General features: G+C 42.5%; 2 protein-coding genes across 3 annotated transcripts; one reads left to right on the top strand and one right to left on the bottom strand.

Moving 5' to 3' along the window:
* Positions 1 to 620: 620 nt before the first annotated feature.
* On the bottom strand, positions 621 to 10,722 carry dnajb12a (DnaJ heat shock protein family (Hsp40) member B12a). 2 transcript variants are annotated; one of them, XM_006630276.3, is made up of 9 exons: positions 10,551 to 10,722; positions 7,736 to 7,916; positions 7,138 to 7,283; positions 6,478 to 6,663; positions 5,996 to 6,075; positions 5,667 to 5,776; positions 2,439 to 2,611; positions 1,932 to 2,074; positions 621 to 1,444 (listed from the first exon to the last, which is right to left on the bottom strand). In XM_006630276.3, the coding sequence occupies exons 1-8, from the start codon at positions 10,720 to 10,722 to the stop codon at positions 1,953 to 1,955; spliced, it is 1,170 nt and encodes a 389-aa protein (XP_006630339.3). In that variant the 3' UTR covers positions 621 to 1,444; positions 1,932 to 1,952. The 2 variants fall into 2 exon arrangements, with proteins under 2 accessions (XP_006630339.3, XP_015201759.2); XM_015346273.2 differs by lacking the exon at positions 10,551 to 10,722 and adding an exon at positions 10,182 to 10,529.
* Positions 10,647 to 14,992, top strand: trmt2b (tRNA methyltransferase 2 homolog B). The gene has a single exon (XM_015346272.2). The coding sequence runs from the start codon at positions 10,978 to 10,980 to the stop codon at positions 12,457 to 12,459; it is 1,482 nt and encodes a 493-aa protein (XP_015201758.2). The 5' UTR covers positions 10,647 to 10,977; the 3' UTR covers positions 12,460 to 14,992.
* Positions 14,993 to 19,446: the final 4,454 nt, after the last annotated feature.

The following is a 19,446-nucleotide window of genomic DNA, read 5'->3' on the forward strand; positions in this document are numbered from 1 at the left end:
TGGTGGCATGCTTCTAAAACTTGAGTTAGGTTCTGAAAAGGTCTGATGGAATTGGAGTTGACTTCCATTCCAGACCAATTTCTATATTAAAGAACTGCTCTTATTTATACATGCTGCAAAAATGTAACCAATTTAAATTAAGTTAATGGAGACAAAATATCTTATTGTGAGGGTCTCAACAATATCTGTGCATCTTTCTCAGAAATTAATCATCTAATAAAAGCTGTTCAATAAAAATAAACTTGAAAAATACGTAGTTTCAGGCTAGGCAAATTAATGATTAGAAGCTCTGAAGTCGGGTGGTTTTGAAACCCAACACTAAGTGCAGAAACATGTTAACAAAAAGTCTACGCAAGCAAGTAAATTAAAAGAATCAGTCAGCACTGGTGATTCAAGGGAAGCATGAACGAAAACTAACAAACAGGGATTCTTCAGCAAGAGGGTTAGGAACACTGCTCTAATTTACAAAATATTTTCACCGATTTTACTGCGATTCTATGAAATCGGACAGCTCTGTGTTCTCTGCTTAGTATTTGTGGCCTGAAGATGAAATGAGTCATTTCAAAATGTAAGTACAAAATATATTTACACATTTAAATCACAGAATCCAGAGCACAGACTTGCGAGAATGGCATTATTTAATTGGTAATGCTCTGTTTCATGGTATAAAACAGACTGCTGTATTTCTAAAGAACGTTCTTCCTAAATGAAGCTGTCCCGCCACTGCACTGAAAAATTCACAATGTTTAACAGTTAAAAAAAAACAGGCATTATGACTGAGTTAAGATGAACCAGTTTTTAATAAATACAGTATTTTACTGATGCAATTATCTTAAATACTAAGTGGCATACTTTAATTATTCAACACAAGCAAATTCACAGGGTACAATTTATTGAATCATAAAAGTAGGAAGCTAAATAATTTTTAATCTAGTCCCTGCATAGTTAAAATTACAACATATATACAAGAAACTACAGAAATAATGTTCATCTTTAACTGGCTCAGTCATCTAAGAAGAGTCCATTTTCCACATTATTTTAGAAACATTTAAAGGGAATATGGAGTCATTCTTAGCAGCATAATATGCCAATAAAAGATCACTGTTACAGAGTAATAAATTATTCCCAAATTATTTCCAGCTTCTGATTCTTGTTCTTCAGTCAGAACACACCAGTAGATCTGCAGGAATCCCAGCCTCATCCTACTTCCCAGATCTCCGAGATTACAGCCCACAGGGAGTACGAGTTCATTCTTCAACTACAAGAGTGATGTGGAAAGTGCAGCCTAACCGTTCTGGATTAAACATGCTGCTTCACGGACAATATGGCAGGGACTGTTTCCATGTTTGTGTGGTTTTGCAAACCAAATAGTGTGACGTTTTGGACAAGTAATTATATATATATAATGCAGTCCAACGAAGTGGCTCTTCTGTCATCACTGACCCTGAAAAACAACCCAGGGAAGAAAAGAAAATCAATTTCAGAATGGCCATACAGTTTTCAAAAACCCTGAAACGATAAATGTAACACAGATAAACAAAAGCACAAGGTGAACTTAAATTTCAGGACCCATAATTCCATGGTTTGTGCAGCTATTCAAAGAAAATGGGATTTGTTTTCACCGATTTGCTCTTATTAATATTCAAAACCTAGAGAAAAAGTATTTTAAATCATCTCTAAGGTGCTGCACGACAGAGGAAATAAGTATGAAATCCAGATAGTCATGGAAAGGCTTAAAACTTTGTTTTTCACCATTCAAAACTGAACAGCTCATAAATAAAGTTTCACAGAAACTTTGTGGCTGGCAAGAACAGAAAAGTTTAATAAGTCTCCAGTGAATTCAGAAGAAGCGGGGGAAGACTTCAGTATTTGACAGATTCACTCTGCACTCGAACAAGGAGACTGAAGTAGTGCTGGGACTGTCAACGCACCTGTCTGGGTCAGGGTCATTTTTAACCATGTAATGAAGCCTGCACCTCTGAGAGCCTGCTGCAGCTGGGAGTGCCCATCTTCTGTGCCCTTTGGTACAGATCACTGTCTCCAAAATACCGAGCTCTGTATAGCAAGCCTTCTTCTGCAAGACAGTGAGAGAGCCATGTGGAAAAAACATAGAAACATTCGGACTGTACTATTTGTGCAGGACAGTTACACAAGCGGTTACAGTCTATTCGTCTGGCTACAGGTTCATACGCACAGAGTGTGGCTGTTTATCGCCTCTGAGCACGGAATATGTTTGGTTAATATGAAGTAGTGTTACTTCAAATTCTCATCTTAATTTTCACACACAACAGCCACACACCCTCAAAAGCACCAAAACGTGACTGCGAACAGATTTCATTCACAAAACAAATGAATGTATCCCCAAGGTTTTTCCCCACAAATGGTAAATAACACCTGTGAAGGGTGCAAAAAAAAGAAAGAATTTGTCATCAACTCACTCTGTTGCTTTTCTTTCCAACAGTTGTTCCTAAGGTTAGAAATGTAATCGTCCTCTACGCTCCTGTCTATGTTTTTCAGGTTTACTCCAGTGTACTCCTCGGCAAAGTGCTCCCCCACGTAGTAAGGCACCTTCAGGGTTGCAGTGAGCCTCCGGTGAGTGTGTCCCACTGACCTGCATTTGGACAGTTAAATCCGGCATCGTTAGCTTACGAGTCACCAAGCATTCCCTCATTCAGAGTCTGGACAGCTGACAGACTGGCAAAGAAGGGAAGCAGGAAACCCCCTCTTTATTCATTTCTAATACCAGAAGGTTGGCACGTAATGCTGTTTTTATCACAGTACAAAACACAAACCTCAACACAAAAAGAAAAATAAATGTCTCGCCCACAATCTCTCCAAGGCTCTTTTGAATCCAATCACATGGACATGGGGGTAAAGAACAAACTGAAAATCTATAATTGCTTGACCAATTAAGTCATCATTCAGAATGATTTTTGGTTTGTAGGAATCAGGTGTTACTTTAAATTCCTATTTTTCTTCTCGCACATAACGGCTAGCCAGCAGCCATATCACCCTGCAACTCACAACTGGCAACCCACTGAAGCTCAGCAGGTGTGAGCTTGGTCAGTTCCTGGATGGGAGACCTCCTGGGAAAAGCTAAGGTTGCTGCTGGAAGAGGTGTTAGTGGGGCCAGCAGGGGGCGTTCACCCTGCGGTCCATGTGGGTCCTAATGCCCCAGTATAGTGACGGGGACACTATACTGTAAACAGGCGCCTGAGATGTAAAACCGAGGTCCTGACTCTCTGTGGTCATTAAAAATCCCAGGGTGTTTCTCGAAAAGAGTAGGGGTGTAACCCCGGCCTGGCCAAATTTCCCATTGGCCCTTACCAATTATGGCCTCCTAATAATCCCCCTCTATGAATCTCCTCCCCACTGATAGCTGATGTGTGGTGAGCGTTCTGGCGCACTATGGCTGGATGCACCCAGGTGGATGCTGCACATTGCTGGTGGTGGTGGAGGGGAGTCCCCATTACCTGTAAAGTGCTTTGAGTGGAGTGTCCAGAAAAGCGCTATATAAGTGTAATAATAATAATTATTACAAACCACCGAGACCCATCTAACAACAGATTTCATGCATGAAACACGTCAGATCCTGCACCGTTTAATTCCTTTTAAACTTTTTTTTTTGTCTGAAATTGGTAGCTCATTTACTAGTGATTTGACTTGTCTAAATGGCTATGTAGTTCCATGTAGTTCCCGGTCTCCTCTCAAGCAAATTTGAGTACACAACAGAGCAGTCTGTTTGGCCCATTGCACTCATTTGCTTCTGTCTCTTTATAGTTCCCTAACCACCACTGGTTGTACTGCAAACAACTCCCTGACCAAGAATGAACTTTCTTGAAACAACAGCCCAAAAAAACATTTTGATTCGAAGTAGCCAATCAATCAAACTGAACGAACCTGTCACTGAGAATACACATGGTCGCAAATGAGAGGCAGCCAACACCCTCATGAAGCTCATTTGATATTTAGGAGGTCATTTAGTACATCAAGCCTCGTCTTGAAAAATGCAGGGTACAAGGCTAGGACACGGCTGCGCAGCTTGTTCCATACTCTAACATCTATGGGGTTGCAGGGCCTCTTGTTTTAAATGCACTCCCATGTGGTTTTCTGCTGTCTCTCTGACGTGTTTCACTATTGATTCTGAAGAAGGCCATTGGGTTAACTTTGTCAGTGCCCTTAAAGTGTCTGAATACTTGAACCAGATCTCCTCATATTACCCTCTGCTAAAATCTAAAAAGTTTGATTCGTTTTGAATTTTATTCCAGTTCTCTCTCGACCACCATAGCACTGTGCTTCCCAAAGGAGGAGGGGTTTAACTTTATAATTGGTAAACTGGCCCTGGTGTGTGTGTGTGTGTGTGTGTGTGTGTAACAGAGCCATGGTTCTGAAGAAAATCCTATCGCAGGCAGTTTGGAGATCCTCAGATATTCATCATATTAGAAGTCTTGACAACTTTTGGGATGACACATCAGTGGCCAGTCAACAAACAGCAGATGCTGAAAAGGATTACATGGCAGACCGCAATGTTTTGTGTTGTCTGCCGGTGATAAGGTACATGTCAGACCACTGAGGTGTGAATAAAAATGACCACAAATCAATTACCTTGTAAAACGGTTAAACAAGGTTAATGATGAGAAACATAAGCATGAAATCTAAAGATATTTTATTCCTTCTTTAAAACTCGAAAGTCATTTAAAATTAATTTAAGCTTGTTAATAGCTCCCTCGGAAATGATAACCAGAAACCAATCATGTGCACTTTCTTTACACCCTACAGACAATGGCAGTCTGATTTTGTGCTATTTTACGTCACCATCCTTTATTGTACCACGTCATCTTTTAAACAAGGAACCTGAAACTCTGTGCATGTTCCCAGTTACCAAAGACAGCAAAAGGTAAAACAGCATTCACTGTTGTGCCATACATTAAGTCATGTGATAAGAAGTGGTTTGTGAAAAGGTCATGGAAAAAAAACTTGGCAGCACAACTGACACTATTAGCACTAAAAAAGGCAACTTTACAGTCCCTTGGGTTTCTGAGTAATGCTTTCCCAAAAAGAATCCAAATCTGTAGAAAACAGAATCTACATGTTTTTCAAATGTAATTCCAAGTGAAAAGGTGTTAATTTTGCAGATTAGATAAAGTATGGATTAACTGATTTCTTGAGCCTTTGAGATAACTGTCTCTTTTTATGAAATTATTGACAAAGTGTTGGTTAACTCAGTTGCATCAGAGTTTTTCCCCCTCCAATCATCAGTACCTTAAAGGAGAAGAGTTCAATCAATATGCATTGAGGTCCTAAAGTGAATAGCTGCAGACAGCTCCTAGGACATTAAGGAATTAATAGTCATCACAGAAAAGGCTCACATCTTTCAGGAACAAGTGAGGAAAGTGTTACTGAAATTTTAAATGATTAAACGATTGAGGTCAAACCTTTAGTGTTCTTGCTGCGCCTCACTCTGCTATTCCAATTACCTGATTAGCAAGTTGTGAAATATGGACATAGGGAGGTTGTACTAGTAATTTAGCAACAGGTTGTTAAAGTTACTCAAAGTGTAAAACCTAGATAGGAGGCCAGTATTTCACATCGTCAAAAAATAAACTGTAAAAAAGTGGTGTCAACGTACACAGGCCAATAAAGAATACCAGAAAATCGAGACTCACGGTCTGTGGCTGAGACTGTAGGGAGGGCTGGACACCATCATCTGACTGAGTGCCGAGACGATGATGAGGATGAGGATGGGCATCAGCTGGACGAAAAGGGCCAGGCCCCCCTGTACGAGGCACAAACAAGAACTTCAGGAAGCCTGCAAGCGAGAGGAGGCCAGATGTGAAGGGCTTCATGTCCAATTAATCCCAAAGCACTGCTGTTGGAAACTAAGTCGGCACCGACCACAAACGCTTCAATATGGTTTGTGTCACTCCAGCGGGTTTCAGAACCAGCTCTGCTTGTCCGGAGAAAAACTGAATCAAAGAAAAGGTAAGACACTTACGTCTCCCTGCTGCTCTCTCCTCTCTGGCCTCTGGTGGTATGTGTAGCGCATTCGGCCATTACTGTACACGTGAACATTACCTTCAGAAGGGGGGGAGGAGGAGAATTAGGTACTACTACAATTATCAAGGATACATTAGTAAAACAAAAATAGTAAAAACAAACAACTGAATTTTAAAAAGAAAATTTCACAAAGCCATAAAAGTTTCATACAGCCACAGCTGCAAAGTGTTATTAACCCTGGAGTTCGGCTCTACAATGCTTGGATTTCTTCCATTAATATATATGCTGGCACAACCCCTGCCATCAGTCTTCCATGCTCGCAGTAAGGTTTTATAACTTACAGTGGCTTGTTTCTTATAATCACATGTAGAAAGTCGAAAGTATTGCAATGAAAAGGCAAATCATTCATTTGAACTCCCCCCCCCCAACAACGCGCATCTCTATTATCTGTGCGTTTCCCTGGATCCGAGAGGAACTTACTGGAGGGGAAACCACCTCCGAAGAACATGTTGAAGAGGTCCTCGGGAGAAATGTCCGCCTCGAACCCGCGGTGGAAATCTGCGTGGGAGCGTCCGTGCCGGGACGCGTGGGCCTTCTCTTCCCCGTACTGGTCGTACTGTTTCCGTTTGTCCGCGTTACTGAGCACGGCGTAGGCATTGCCAATAGCTCCAAGCAGAAATAAAACACACCTGAGCAACACTGAGCTAGAGAAAAGGGAGAGTTCACCTCCCCGTCTCAAGCAAAGGGACTTGTAGAGTCAGGACATCAATATCTTTTTGTTACCATGTATATAAAGAAATATCAACGAACAGATTATGGATCATCAATTAAAATGAGATGCTAAAATACAAAATCTGACAAAACCAAGGGCGTGGATTTCAATACAGGGACATCCAATTCTCTTTATGGCATTCAATGCCAAAATACGCTGCAAGAAGGAGCCAATCATATTATATTCTCTTGCAGCTTATGTTTTGCTGCCTCACCACTTTCACCATAAGGTCTGTCAATGGACATAATCACAATGAAAACAACTCAATGCTGACACCTACAGCCCACAAAAGAGAAACAGCAGGCAGCATCAATGCATCATTAGAAAAGCTGAATAGTTCTAAAATGAATCTTTATTGGTACACTTACCTTTAAATGCCTCGGTCGCTCCTGGGCAGTGGTTTTTATCTGGATGGAATTTCAGAGCCAGCTTTCTGTAGGCCTTTTTCAAGTCTTCGTCTGTGGCGTCTCTGCTCACCCCAAGAATCTCATAATAGTCTTTGCACTGTTTTATTCTGGACAGGGCACAAGAGAAACAAATCAGGTTGTACTTCTTAACAACAGGTAGAATGCAGAGGCAACTCAAGCTGTCCAGAAAGGAAGCCGCAATGCCTGCATTAGCATTGCTGCCTCGGGAGGGTGGGCTCAATTCTGGACTTGGGGGCTATCTGGGTGGCATCTTTGTTTTTTCCTTGTGTTCATATGGGTTTTCTCCAGGTGCTGCAGTTTTCTCCCACAATCCAAAGACATGCCGGTAGGGAAAACCGACCCTGGTGTGAGCTGTAATGGACTGGCGTCCCAACCCGGGAGCTTCCTGCCTCGTCTCGCCGCTGCTTGCTGGTATAGGCTCTGGCTTTATGGACGCCCGATACTTGAGAAACCCCATGCTTCATGTGAACAGAATAAGGAGCTCAGGTAGCAATGCTTTCTGAATGGCGACACGGGAAACCACACTCAATAAATCTACCTCTTCACGGCATCCAGCTGTTCCGATGTGTAGCTTTTGCCCGTCTCTGCTGTCCTCTCCGCGCTGGGGGGCCTTCCCTCCTCGCCCCCTTTGCGGTGGCGGGGTCCCGCACTCTCGCCCGGCCTGGGCTGCTGACTCTGGCCGGAGGGCTGCCCATTCTGCGTGATCGACTCGATCAGTGCTGCAAAGGCAGGTGATGATCGGATCGTGCACAGTTTGTAAGGCAGCACCCACCAAGCGCTTAGCTTAAACTCCACAAGCCTTCCGTGTGCGAGAGAACCGAGAGACTTGGAATTTAATTGAAAGACTGGATTCTAGAACTCAAGTGTCTGAAGGTTTGTTCATTTAGGTAACTAATAAAGGCCTTCCATCTCATTGCAAAGTGTTTTTGTCCAAGTCAAGTCTTTACAGAGTGCAATGTCTGATACACACAAGATGTATGAAACAGACAGGATACATATTTAATATTTCAGTAGTGAGTACCTGGACTGGAATATATCCGGTAGGTGGCACTGGATTATTAGAACAGACTGCAGCTTGCAGAACTGGACTTGGCTGAAAGTGCTTTGCAATTGGAACCATAGCATTACCCTTACATTGTCAATTAGCAAGCAGTCAGGCACAAAGCCACTTCCAAACTGGAAATGATTACAGCAATTAAGTACTTTGTTACACAAATGCCTAATGCACATGGCACTGGTAGCATTTAAGCATTAATTATTAATTAAAAAAACATTTCCTGCATTATGGTAACAATGAAATAAAAGTTACTCAAAAACAGCAAACCTTTGTCAATTAAATGTAGCAATTGTATTAATGATCACACTAATGAATGAGCTGCTAATATTACAAAAGTTCCAATGTGTATTTTATAACAAACCCCTAGGCCTTTTAAAAGAACATCTTTGTCTCATCCGGTTAGATACTTAAATCAGAAGTATCCAAGTGCATTTCACAATCATTACCACAACATATGAAGATACAGAAACTGTGGAGACTACATTTCTTAAAACCTTCTTACAAAAATGTCAACACTTGTTATGCCAGTTACACAGAAGACATCAGAAATAAACCACATAACCTGAAAGAAATAAGTAGCCTATGGACCATACACATGGTGTAATTACAGGGACAGAAGCCGAAGAAAAAAGCTTACAACACGGCAGATAACCTTGGCACGTTCATTTGATTGCTGTCTCTGCTGCAAATAACCCTTAATTCTTAGCGATCTTTTTAAAACAATTCGTATTTCAGAGCTAATTAAAAGTGCCCCTAAACTCCAAAAATGCTAAAGAGCGAAGGTGCTAAAATTCCATCACCATGGCTCAGGAAAAGTGATTGTGATGACTTTCTCCATCACATGGATCAATATTTATATTATTCTTGTGTAATTGCTATTGGTTTTAGTGATAAATCCTAAACGAAGAACGGATCAACACCAGGGAAACACCAAACATAAGCGAAACCTGTTTGTGATAGGATTACAGTAATGTGGCTGCAAAATCTAGTATATACTCCGAGCTCTCCGTTTACACATAATGGAGGGTTCGTTCTACACAACGAATGTTAGCAGACAGGAATTTATTTTTACTTTGACTCTTGTTTTGCAATAGATGTGTCACGTGGATGAAGTGTTTCTGACTTTCTCCTTCGCGAAATGGAAATACTAAACTTCGGGAGCGAAGATGTGTATCTCATCGCGATCATGTAAACAACAGTAAACTGGAATTAAATCCCATACAGAAGGGTAAATGCGGCAAAAGCCTAACTCTTTTGAATGTACCTTCCGACAATTCGGCCTGTTTCAGACGCGAAGTAACGAAATGAGCTAAAAAAGCAAAGTTTTATGTAGAATCCCCCTAGCTTCAGAGAACAGAAAATGACAATCGGGTTGAAGCCAAGACGTTGAATCATTTAGCGAATCACAGGGCACACAAGTTTTTTGTTACATATTCAGATTCCCAAATCACTCCCGCAATCCAATGTTATCTAATGTAGATAATTAACGTGAAATAACAGCAGATTATTAAACTAGGCCCGAGTGGGGTGTGCTCGGTCGAGTACACGGATGGTTATTTTAGGAATACCACTGTAAACAAAAAGCATATTTTTAACCATGTGAGAACATGAAAACACGCCCAAACCATAATATCAACCATACAATGAAATATTGTGCAAGTTTAGGAATGATATTTTCCTACCCCAGTCATTTTACAGACTTTAGTCCTGGACATGGGGAATGTAGTTCACGCGAGGTGTTTTTCGTCGCCTACAAAGGCAGTAACGCATTAAAGACAGATTGTAAAACATAAAGCCACAAAGATATGGGAAAAAAGCAGAACTCGGGTATATGCGAGATGCTTCTAACACACCAAAGCAAACACTTTCTTTGTGAACCAGTGAACAATATATAACTTCAAGAAACACAAACTACCAGAACACCTACCGAGATTTGCTAGCCGCTGAATCAGCACTGTTGGACGCTGGGAAACGAAGTCCATGAGCAAACGATCTGGTCTAAATTAGGGGCAGCTGTATATAACATTAAGTTCAAACTTGGACGGGGAACCGGATCCCTTTTTTCTTAAACCGTTCTTTTTGCGGCAATACAAAATAGATGTAATCCGCGCCGGACAACGGAGTCATACTCCTAAAAAAACTACATCTACCAGCAGAGTCCTGTCTGCCTCAGCCCCTTGCGCCTGCGCTGTTTGGTGCCTCTGTCCCTCAGGGCCTCAGTCTCTCGGGCAGGATTAAAGCCCCGGCCAAGGGATTTGTGGCTTGCCAGCTGTAGTTCTTGAGTGCCCCCTCTTACCTTTTGTACTGTCTGTTGGAAACAGCTTCTGTGCCTTCTCTAGAAACCGAAGAGCTTTATCTGTCTGGTTATTCTTTATGGCCGCCGCGGCTATTTCGATGCAGCGCTCTGCTTCATCCCTGTTTGATTCCATCGCGGAAATAGCGAGATCTCCGCTGGCCGGTTCCTTCATATGACGTCACACAGCCACTGAGTTCGGGCACACTATTTAGACGTCAAACGACAAGAGCAGCCCAGCACATGACCGAGAGGTTAGTCTTCCTATCGCAGGTATTAGTATCGATGTAGATCGCTTTATATCAGACGTGTATACCGCAGGTAAAATGTAAAAGTTTATGCGAGCATATCTGTTAATATGTGAAACGTCTAAGGAAGACCTGTAAGACCTGAGTTTAATTGGTTAAACCCATGGCAGATTGCCTTCTGAATGATGGCATGGCTGTATCTAAGATCCCCATGGTCACATTTGTTCCTGAAGCTGAAAAGACCAGGAGCTCTGTGTCCGTCTCCACGGTGCTCTGGCGGCTGTGTGGTGACGGATGGCAACCCAGACCGCGGTGTTGACCAAACACGGCCTCAACAGAAGAGAAGGAAGAAGAAACGCCCGTCAGCCCTCAGTAATGAACATCTGTCCTGGGAGGAGAGGCTGGCCGATGCCGTGACCCCTCTCTGGAGGCTGAGCTACGAGGACCAGCTGCGGGTGAAGTATGAGGCACAGAGGACAGTCCTGCTTCGGCTGTCTGCCCAGCTGGCGCAGGGAGCCGACCCGCTGTCCCCTCTGCCCTGGACCAGCGGCCAGCTGGGCTTCCCCCTGCTGCCCATCCTGCCCTCGCCTGTCACAGACGGGTACAGGAACAAGTCCACCTTCTCGGTCAACAGAGGGCCGGACGGCAACCCGAAGACCGTGGGCTTCTACGTGGGGACTGGGAAGGCCCGGGATATCGTCTGTGTCCGCGGAGACCATCTCCAGAACATGCCGGCCAAGCACAAGCTGGTGGCGAGGTGCTATGAAGAGTTCATCCGGCTCTCCCCGTTGGAGCCCTGCCTCTTGTTCCACGAGGGAGGCCACTGGCGAGAGATAACCGTGAGGACCAACGCAGCGGGCAGCACCATGGCCATTGTGTACTTCCACCCTCAGCGCCTCACGCAGGAGGAGGTCTGCGCCCACAAAGCGGCCCTGGCGGACTATTTCGCTCGCGGCCCCGGGAAGGTCTGCCAGCTCGATTCGCTCTACTTCCAGGAGAGCTCCGGGACCCGCTGCAGCCACGAGGACTCGCCATACCAGCTCCTGCGCGGGGAGCCCCACATCTACGAGGAGCTCCTGGGGCTGAGCTTCCGGATCTCGGCCGACGCGTTCTTCCAGGTGAACACGGGAGGCGCGGAGGTCCTGTACCGCGCCGTCGGGGAGCGGGGCTTCGCCGAGGGGGCGGGCACCCTGCTGGACGTATGCTGCGGCACGGGCGCCCTGGGCCTCTCCCTGTCCCGGAGGGCGCGGAAGGTCGTCGGCATCGAGGTGGTGGAGCAGGCAGTGCGGGACGCCCGGCACAACGCCGCGCTCAACGGCGTCCCCAACTGCCGGTTCCTGCCGGGCAAGGCTGAAGAGGTCCTGCCGGGACTGGTGCCCTCTCTGGGGTCGGAGCCGGACCTGCTGGCTGTGGTGAACCCCTCCCGCGCCGGGCTGCATTACCGCGTTACCCGGGCGCTGCGAAACTGCACTGCCCTCCGCCGGCTGGTCTACGTCTCCTGCAAGCCCGAAGGGGAGGCCATGAGGAACTTCCGGGACCTCTGTTGTCCCCCTGACGGGCAGAAGAAGCTCACTGGGCATCCCTTCGTCCCAACGTCCGCCACACCGGTGGACATGTTTCCTCACACCGCTCACTGTGAGCTGCTGCTGGTGTTCGAGAGATAGCGGACACATCATTCGGCAGGGGAACAGGGGGACTTGTTCTCCGTAGAGAGAGCGAGAACAATTGTCAAGGCCGGCATCAGCTTCTAAATTCTTCTTATATAAATTATTGTTGAGTGTAATTTCTGTTTGTGATGTCTTCATTTTTACGCCTGCACCAATCAGCTCATTCGTTGAAGCTTTATTGCAAAGGCGTTTGCCCGTTTTTCAGAACTCGAATTGGGGAATGATATTGTATTGTCAGTGACTTCTGCCCAAGTACCTCTTGGTTGAACATGGAATAACAGTCAATATTAAAATTAGAAATCTAACAATTTCCACATATATTCCACTAAATATTTGGTGTCATTGATAAATATGAATTGTTTAATAAAAAATATAGCAAACCTATAAGGAAAAACTCTAATCTGATTCTTTTGTATACTCTGAAATGCCTAAGCATCAGATATTTTGGAGCCAGTGTCTTGGGAGGATGAAACCTCTACCAATGTCTCTTGGATATTGAGACAGTTCAGGTAGAATTTCTGGATCTAAATGAGGTACAATCCAGGTTTATTCCAATATCTCATCACAAATATTGACTGTGTATAAAAAAATTAACATAATTATCATCATATAGAGTCCTTAAAGATGAATTTAATACTACTAATAATAAATACTTTGCTACTTAATAGTTGATAATTTCCCTAATGTACTCCATTGATTTGTACTTAACCCCTGTTAAATTCATGGTAAGCAAGGTATTTGCACACTAGGGGGCGTTAGCCTACTAAGTGTTGATTTTAATTTGTTGAATGGTGCTTAGTACTGTAATAATTGCATATTTTTCCTTTATAGCCCTTTATCAGCAGATGTTCTACATAATCATGCAGTCTACTATCTACTATCTACTACTATCTTTTGTGTTTATGGCCTCTTCTTCCAGGAAAACATAATGGCTCTGTAAAACAGCTCAATTTCAGCCTTGTGTACATTTTAAAACTCTCAATTGGGAAAGACTGTATTGGCTAGGACAACTGAAATTTACTTTCAATTGAAATCATTATCTCAAGAATGTATTTCCTTGTTTCTAGACACTGAGTACCTTCTACGCAGCACAAGGATGCATGGATGATACATTCATACCCGAGACAAAAATGTCTTCTTAGTGTCCAGAAGAAACATATATCAGCTGATTTCGCAGCTCTTACTCTGCATACATTACACTCTGCTAAGTCAACTGGAGAAGAGCCAACATACATTGAAAAGCATGGAAATGTTATAAAGCCAAGTTAATGTGAAGGATGCAAGTCACCATAATAGAAATTGTGCTTTATGTGTGCTTATTGAACGTCAGGGGTTCCCATGTTGCTTTCAGCATGGCATGACAAACAGAGGTGACTGCAGTTCAACTTCTGTAACAGTTTGTACTTAGTTGCATAATAGGAGGTGCTGTTGAAGGTTATTGGCATCGCCAGCCACAGCTCTGCTGGCTCCCTCATCAGCTGACACACGCTTGTCTAGAAAAAAAACATAATTACAAAATTATTTGTTCTGCAAGGGCAAGACAGTTATGTGTACAGGCACACATACAGTCACATAGAGGCATGCATTTATCATCTGAAATTGAGAATTTGGTCTACTTGTTAGCTCTTTGAAATGTCGTGCTCGCGTTGGAAGTATCAGAGAGAGAAAGTTTCTGTATCTTTTCGTGCTCATTGCTAAAGATGTCTTGTAATTCTATTTATGGTCTCCAAAGATATCTTCAGTTTAAAAAGCTCTATGGATTCTCTCCAGATACTTAATCAGCCACCTGGTGGGACACTGACTAGAAACTGGTGAAGTTTGTCCGCTCACTTTAACATGTTTTTGTAAAATTAAACACAAGCTGGCAACTTTGGCAGGAAGCGCTAGAGTACACTGTCACACGAAGTCTATTTCTGGAGCTGACAAAGCACAGGTGGCTCTGTTTGTTTTCTGAGTAATCTGAGATCAGGGGTGAGGAGAGAGTGGAGAATAGAAAAAGTGTTCACTTTTGTTTTTTTCCTTTTGTAAGGTTGCCACCTTTGCCTTCACATTGGATCTAACTGGTCTGATCTGTATAATACATCATGTAATTGCATTTGCTGTTGTGTGTTGTGTTACAGTATTGATTAGTGCGTTATTTTATATGCTCATAAAACATACACATGTGTTGAGCAGAAGGGCATAGGCTCCCAAACTCTAATTAGCTAAGGGCTCACTGATCTGCTTTGTCAGCTGAATCGCTAATGGAAAACTTTTTAAAACCGATTTAAATATTCATCATATCATTAAAGAACCTCCCCAAATTGGTAGAAAAACAACCCAAGGACAGTGCAGTATTATTAAAGTTATATTGTGTTATTGTATCTCCCTATATGTCACAGTATTATTCAACTGTGGTGGATTAAAATTTCACTGATATTATGATAAACTGTGATACACACTGTTGGTACTGCTGGTAAGGTACATGAAAGAAAAGAACACAAGTGTACAAATACAATAAATGCAAACTTATTGTAGTAAACTATCATAAGTTATGTCATGTTCTAATACACGATGATCTGGGTGGTGAGAGTATGGAACAGGCTGTTGTGTAACTGTATTTCACACTTTCTGGTGCTTGAATGGCAAAATTGCATCTCATGCATATATATTTCATTTATAGAAAAATACAACATTGCAAATCCAATCTGTCAGCCTTGTTCTGCACTTTGGACTGGAGATTACTAACAGGCCTCATCAAAAGATCGGGGAGAGATGATTGCTCAGTGAGATTCCTCTGTGAGGGGATGTCTCCAAGTGCCACAGGGCAGTTAGGACTCATAAATGTTATATGAAGGCTGTACAAATTATGAGCTTGAACTTTTTTTGTGTGTTTTTTTGTGTTTGGAAACAGCCGCGTTTTTTATTTACAACAGAAGTTGATTATCCTCATTAACATTTTATAGGAGCCCCATATCATAACAACCCTCTATGGACACTGGACTGCACTGAAGTGCACTCCTGCTACAAAATTGTCAACAAGCTGGCTCATTTGTAACTTGTAGACTTCAGACTCTGACATTACACAATACCACTAAAAGTTTCCTGTACTATTGTGCTGCCCATTATTCGGACTGGAATGAAATATGATCAAATAAATTCCATACATTCAAAATGAAACCTTCCTGCCAAATCATGTTGTGGTGGTTAGAAAATAATGCAAGAATTTTTTTGCCTGAGCTAGTAATGAAGAACAGGAAATCTCAAAAGGGAGCATAATACTATTTCATTTTCTCAAAATGAAAATGCTGTGAATTAAAATGTTTCCAGGCTTACAGAATAGGAATAGAATCTTAGAATATTGTTCTTGCATGTATTGTTTTACTGTTGTAAATAATTTAGGTGTTTGATTAAATAATGTTTATATCTTTGCACATTATGATTTGGCTTGATGAATATTTTAAACCCCCTTTCATGGCAAAGAATAGGGTCAGAGCTCATAATGCCTGGAATATGAAAGGCCGAATTGCCTGATATGACTGGAAAAAATAAAATACATAGTTCACAGTCCTGAATTATGACACAATTCACAGTGCAGTGAAACATAAGTATATTACACAATTTCCACCAGCCAGTAACGATGAGCAAAACAAGAACTGTACTCTTTGACCAGCAAAGTTTGGTAACAGGGTATTAAGATAACTGATACTCCCTGACTTCGTGTTACAAGTTTCATTAAATTGTTTAAAAATAAGAGTGCAGTAATCAGTATACTGGGCCTCATATTTTACGTGTGTTTGTCTGTTTTTATTATTATTTCTCCAGTAATTTCTACATGACTGTCCAATACAGTATACAGTGCAGTCCATAAGTATTTGGACAGTGACACAGTTTTTGCTGTTTTGGCTCTGTACTCCAGCACATTGGATTTGAAATAAAACAATGACTATGAGGTTACAGTGCAGAATGTCAGCTTTAATTTGAGGATATTTACCTCTTTATTGGGTGAATCATATAGGAGTCACAGACCTTTTTATAATAATAATAATAATAATAATAATAATAATAATAATAATAGCTTACACTTATATAGCGTTTTTCTGGACACTCCACTCAAAGCGCTTTACAGGTAATGGGGACTCCCCTCCACCACCACCAATGCGCAGCCCCACCTGGATGATGCGACAGCAGCCATAGTGCGCCAGAAGGCTCACTGCACATCAGCTATTAGTGGGGAGGAGAGCAGAGTAATGAAGCCAATTCATAGATGGGGATTATTAGGAGGCCATGATTGGTAAGGGCCAATGGGAAATTTGGCCAGGATGCCGGGGTTACACCCATACTCTTTTTGAGAAACGCCCTGGGATTTTTAATGACCACAAAGAGACAGGACCTCGGTTTTACGTCTCATCCAAAGGACGGTGCCTGTATACAGTATAGTGTCCCCGTCACTATACTGGGGCATTAGGACCCACATAGACCGCAGGGTGAGCGCCCCCTGCTGGCCCTACTAACACCTCTTCCAGCAGCACCTCCCAGGAGCTGCTTAGCTTCAGTGGGTTGCCAGTTGTGAGTTGCAGGGTGATATGGCTGCTGGCGTTTATGCATAGTTCTCCCATTTTAGGGGACCAAAAGTAATTGGACAATTGGCTGCTCAGTTGTTTCTTGGCCAGTTGTGTGTCGTTGCATCGTTAGTTCATGCACAAGAGAGCTAACAAAAGGTCTAGAGTTGATTCTAGATGTGGCATTTACATCTGGAGTCTGTTGCTGTTGTCTCTCAACATGTGGACCAAAGAAGTGTTAATGCCATTAAAGTGGGCCATCAGGAGGCTGAAAAATCAGAATAAATCTATCAGAGACATAGCCAAAATATTAGGTGTGTCAAATCAACAGTTTGGTACACTGTTAAGAAGCACGAATGCACTGGTGAGCTTAGCAATAGCAAACGACCTGGTAGACAACAGGAGACCACAGTAGTGGATGACCGAAGAATACTATTGTAAAGAAAAACCCCTTTTCAACTGTTGAACAGATCAGGAACTCTCTTCAGGATGTAGGCATAGATGTGTCAAAGACTACCACAAAGAGAAGAATACACCACCATAATCTCAGAGGGTTCACCACAAGATGCAAACCACTGGTAAGAAAGGCCAGGTTACAGTTTGCTGAAAAGTACATAAAAAGCCTCTAGAGTTCTGGGACAATGTACAGAATGTACATCTGCCTTATGTACAGATGAGATGAAGATTAACCTGTACCAGAGTGATGGAAAGAGAAAAGTATGGAGAAAAAATGGAACTGCTCGTGATCCGAAGCAAACCACCTCATCTGTGAAACATGGTGAAGGTAGTGAAGGTAGTGTCATGGTTTGGGCATGTATGGCTGCCAGTGGAACTGGCTCACTTGTCTTCACTGATGATGTGACTCCAGACGGCAGCAGCAGGATGAATTCTGAAGTGTACAGAAGCATCTTATCTGCTCAGATCCAACCAAATGCCTCAAAAATCATTGGACGGCACTTCACCTTGTAGCAGGACACTGATCCCAAACATACTGCTAAAGCAACTATGAAGTTTTTCAGGGCCATAAAGTGGAATGTTTTTAACTGGCCAAGTTAATCACCTGACCTGAGTCCCATTGAGCATGTATTTCACTTACTGAAGACAAGACTGAAAGCAAAAAGCCCCCCAAAACAAGCAGGAACTGAAAATGGCTGAATTACAGGCCTGGCAGAGCATCACCAGGAAAAATACCCAACATCTAGTGATGTCTATGGGTCGCAGACTTCAGGCAGTCATCAATTGCAAAGGATTTGCAAACATGCCAAATTTTATTAATGATTATGTTAATGTCAATTACATTTGGTCCCATGAAATGAGGGGACTATGTATAAAAAGGATTGTGATTCCTATATGGTTCACCCAATATAGACGTAAATACCCTCGTAAATACCCTATTTCAAATCCAATGTGCTGGAGTACAGAACTAAAACAGCAAAAATTGTGTCACCTGTATGTGTGTAACCGAGAGCATGAGGCCCCACACTCATAGGCCTAAGTCAGGAGACTCTAGTCATCTTTAGAAAAGATTAGTCACATAGTGAATGGGTAAATAATCTTAGAAGTTTTTGCTGAAGTAAGGTATTTCATATACTTTCACCTTTCTTCCAGCCTGCTATGCGCCACCCTGCCCTCCACTCCTCGCTTGGCTGACACAAACTGGCAAGAGCCCAGTCCAAACTGATGTTGTGACAGAACATAGTCTGTCTGGACTTCGATGTTACATCTGACCAGATTTCCAAAGCACAGTTATGGGGTGGTGTAAACTCATCTCACTGCCATCCAGTGCTGAAATATCACCAGCCTATCCGAGAACAAGTTATGCTGGAGCCCGTCTGCATAAGCATAAGGTCACTGCAGTGATTAAAGGTAAAAGGTAAAAAAAAATTCCACCCACAGTTGCCTAATAGAGTCGAAGATTGAATAATCAGAGATCCCTCATGATACTTAATACTTGTCATGTCACAGCAGATGAAAAAACAAGACAGCTGTCTTCTTTAATACTGAATACAGAAGTGCAGTCTTGAAGATCTGCAACAACACAATACAATTAAAGAAAACACACTGACTTTTTTTAAACTTAAATATAAACTAAGTATACAGAATAAAAAAATAGTCACTCAATTTCACTGAAATGATTGTTTTAGGATGTTGTATTATTTGTTATATTTGGATATTCTATAAAAAAATAGACATGAGAGCCTGACATGATCAGGATGTAAAAAAAAGGGGCTGCTGTTGTCACAGAATGCAAACTGTTGAAGGAGGAATAGGCTATGAAATTGGGTCAGTGGCCAGGATTGTGTCGGTGTATGTCACCTCCCAAAGTATTCAGCTTCACGTATTCTAATGAGGAGCAGGGAACAATTAGCAACAATTAAGGAACACACAGTTCTTCCAGCTAGGAAGCAATTACCACACCTTAGGTATTGATGCATGGACGTGT

This window comes from Lepisosteus oculatus, chromosome 4, assembly GCF_040954835.1.
Source record: "Lepisosteus oculatus isolate fLepOcu1 chromosome 4, fLepOcu1.hap2, whole genome shotgun sequence".
Classification (NCBI taxonomy): Eukaryota; Metazoa; Chordata; class Actinopteri; order Semionotiformes; family Lepisosteidae; genus Lepisosteus; species Lepisosteus oculatus.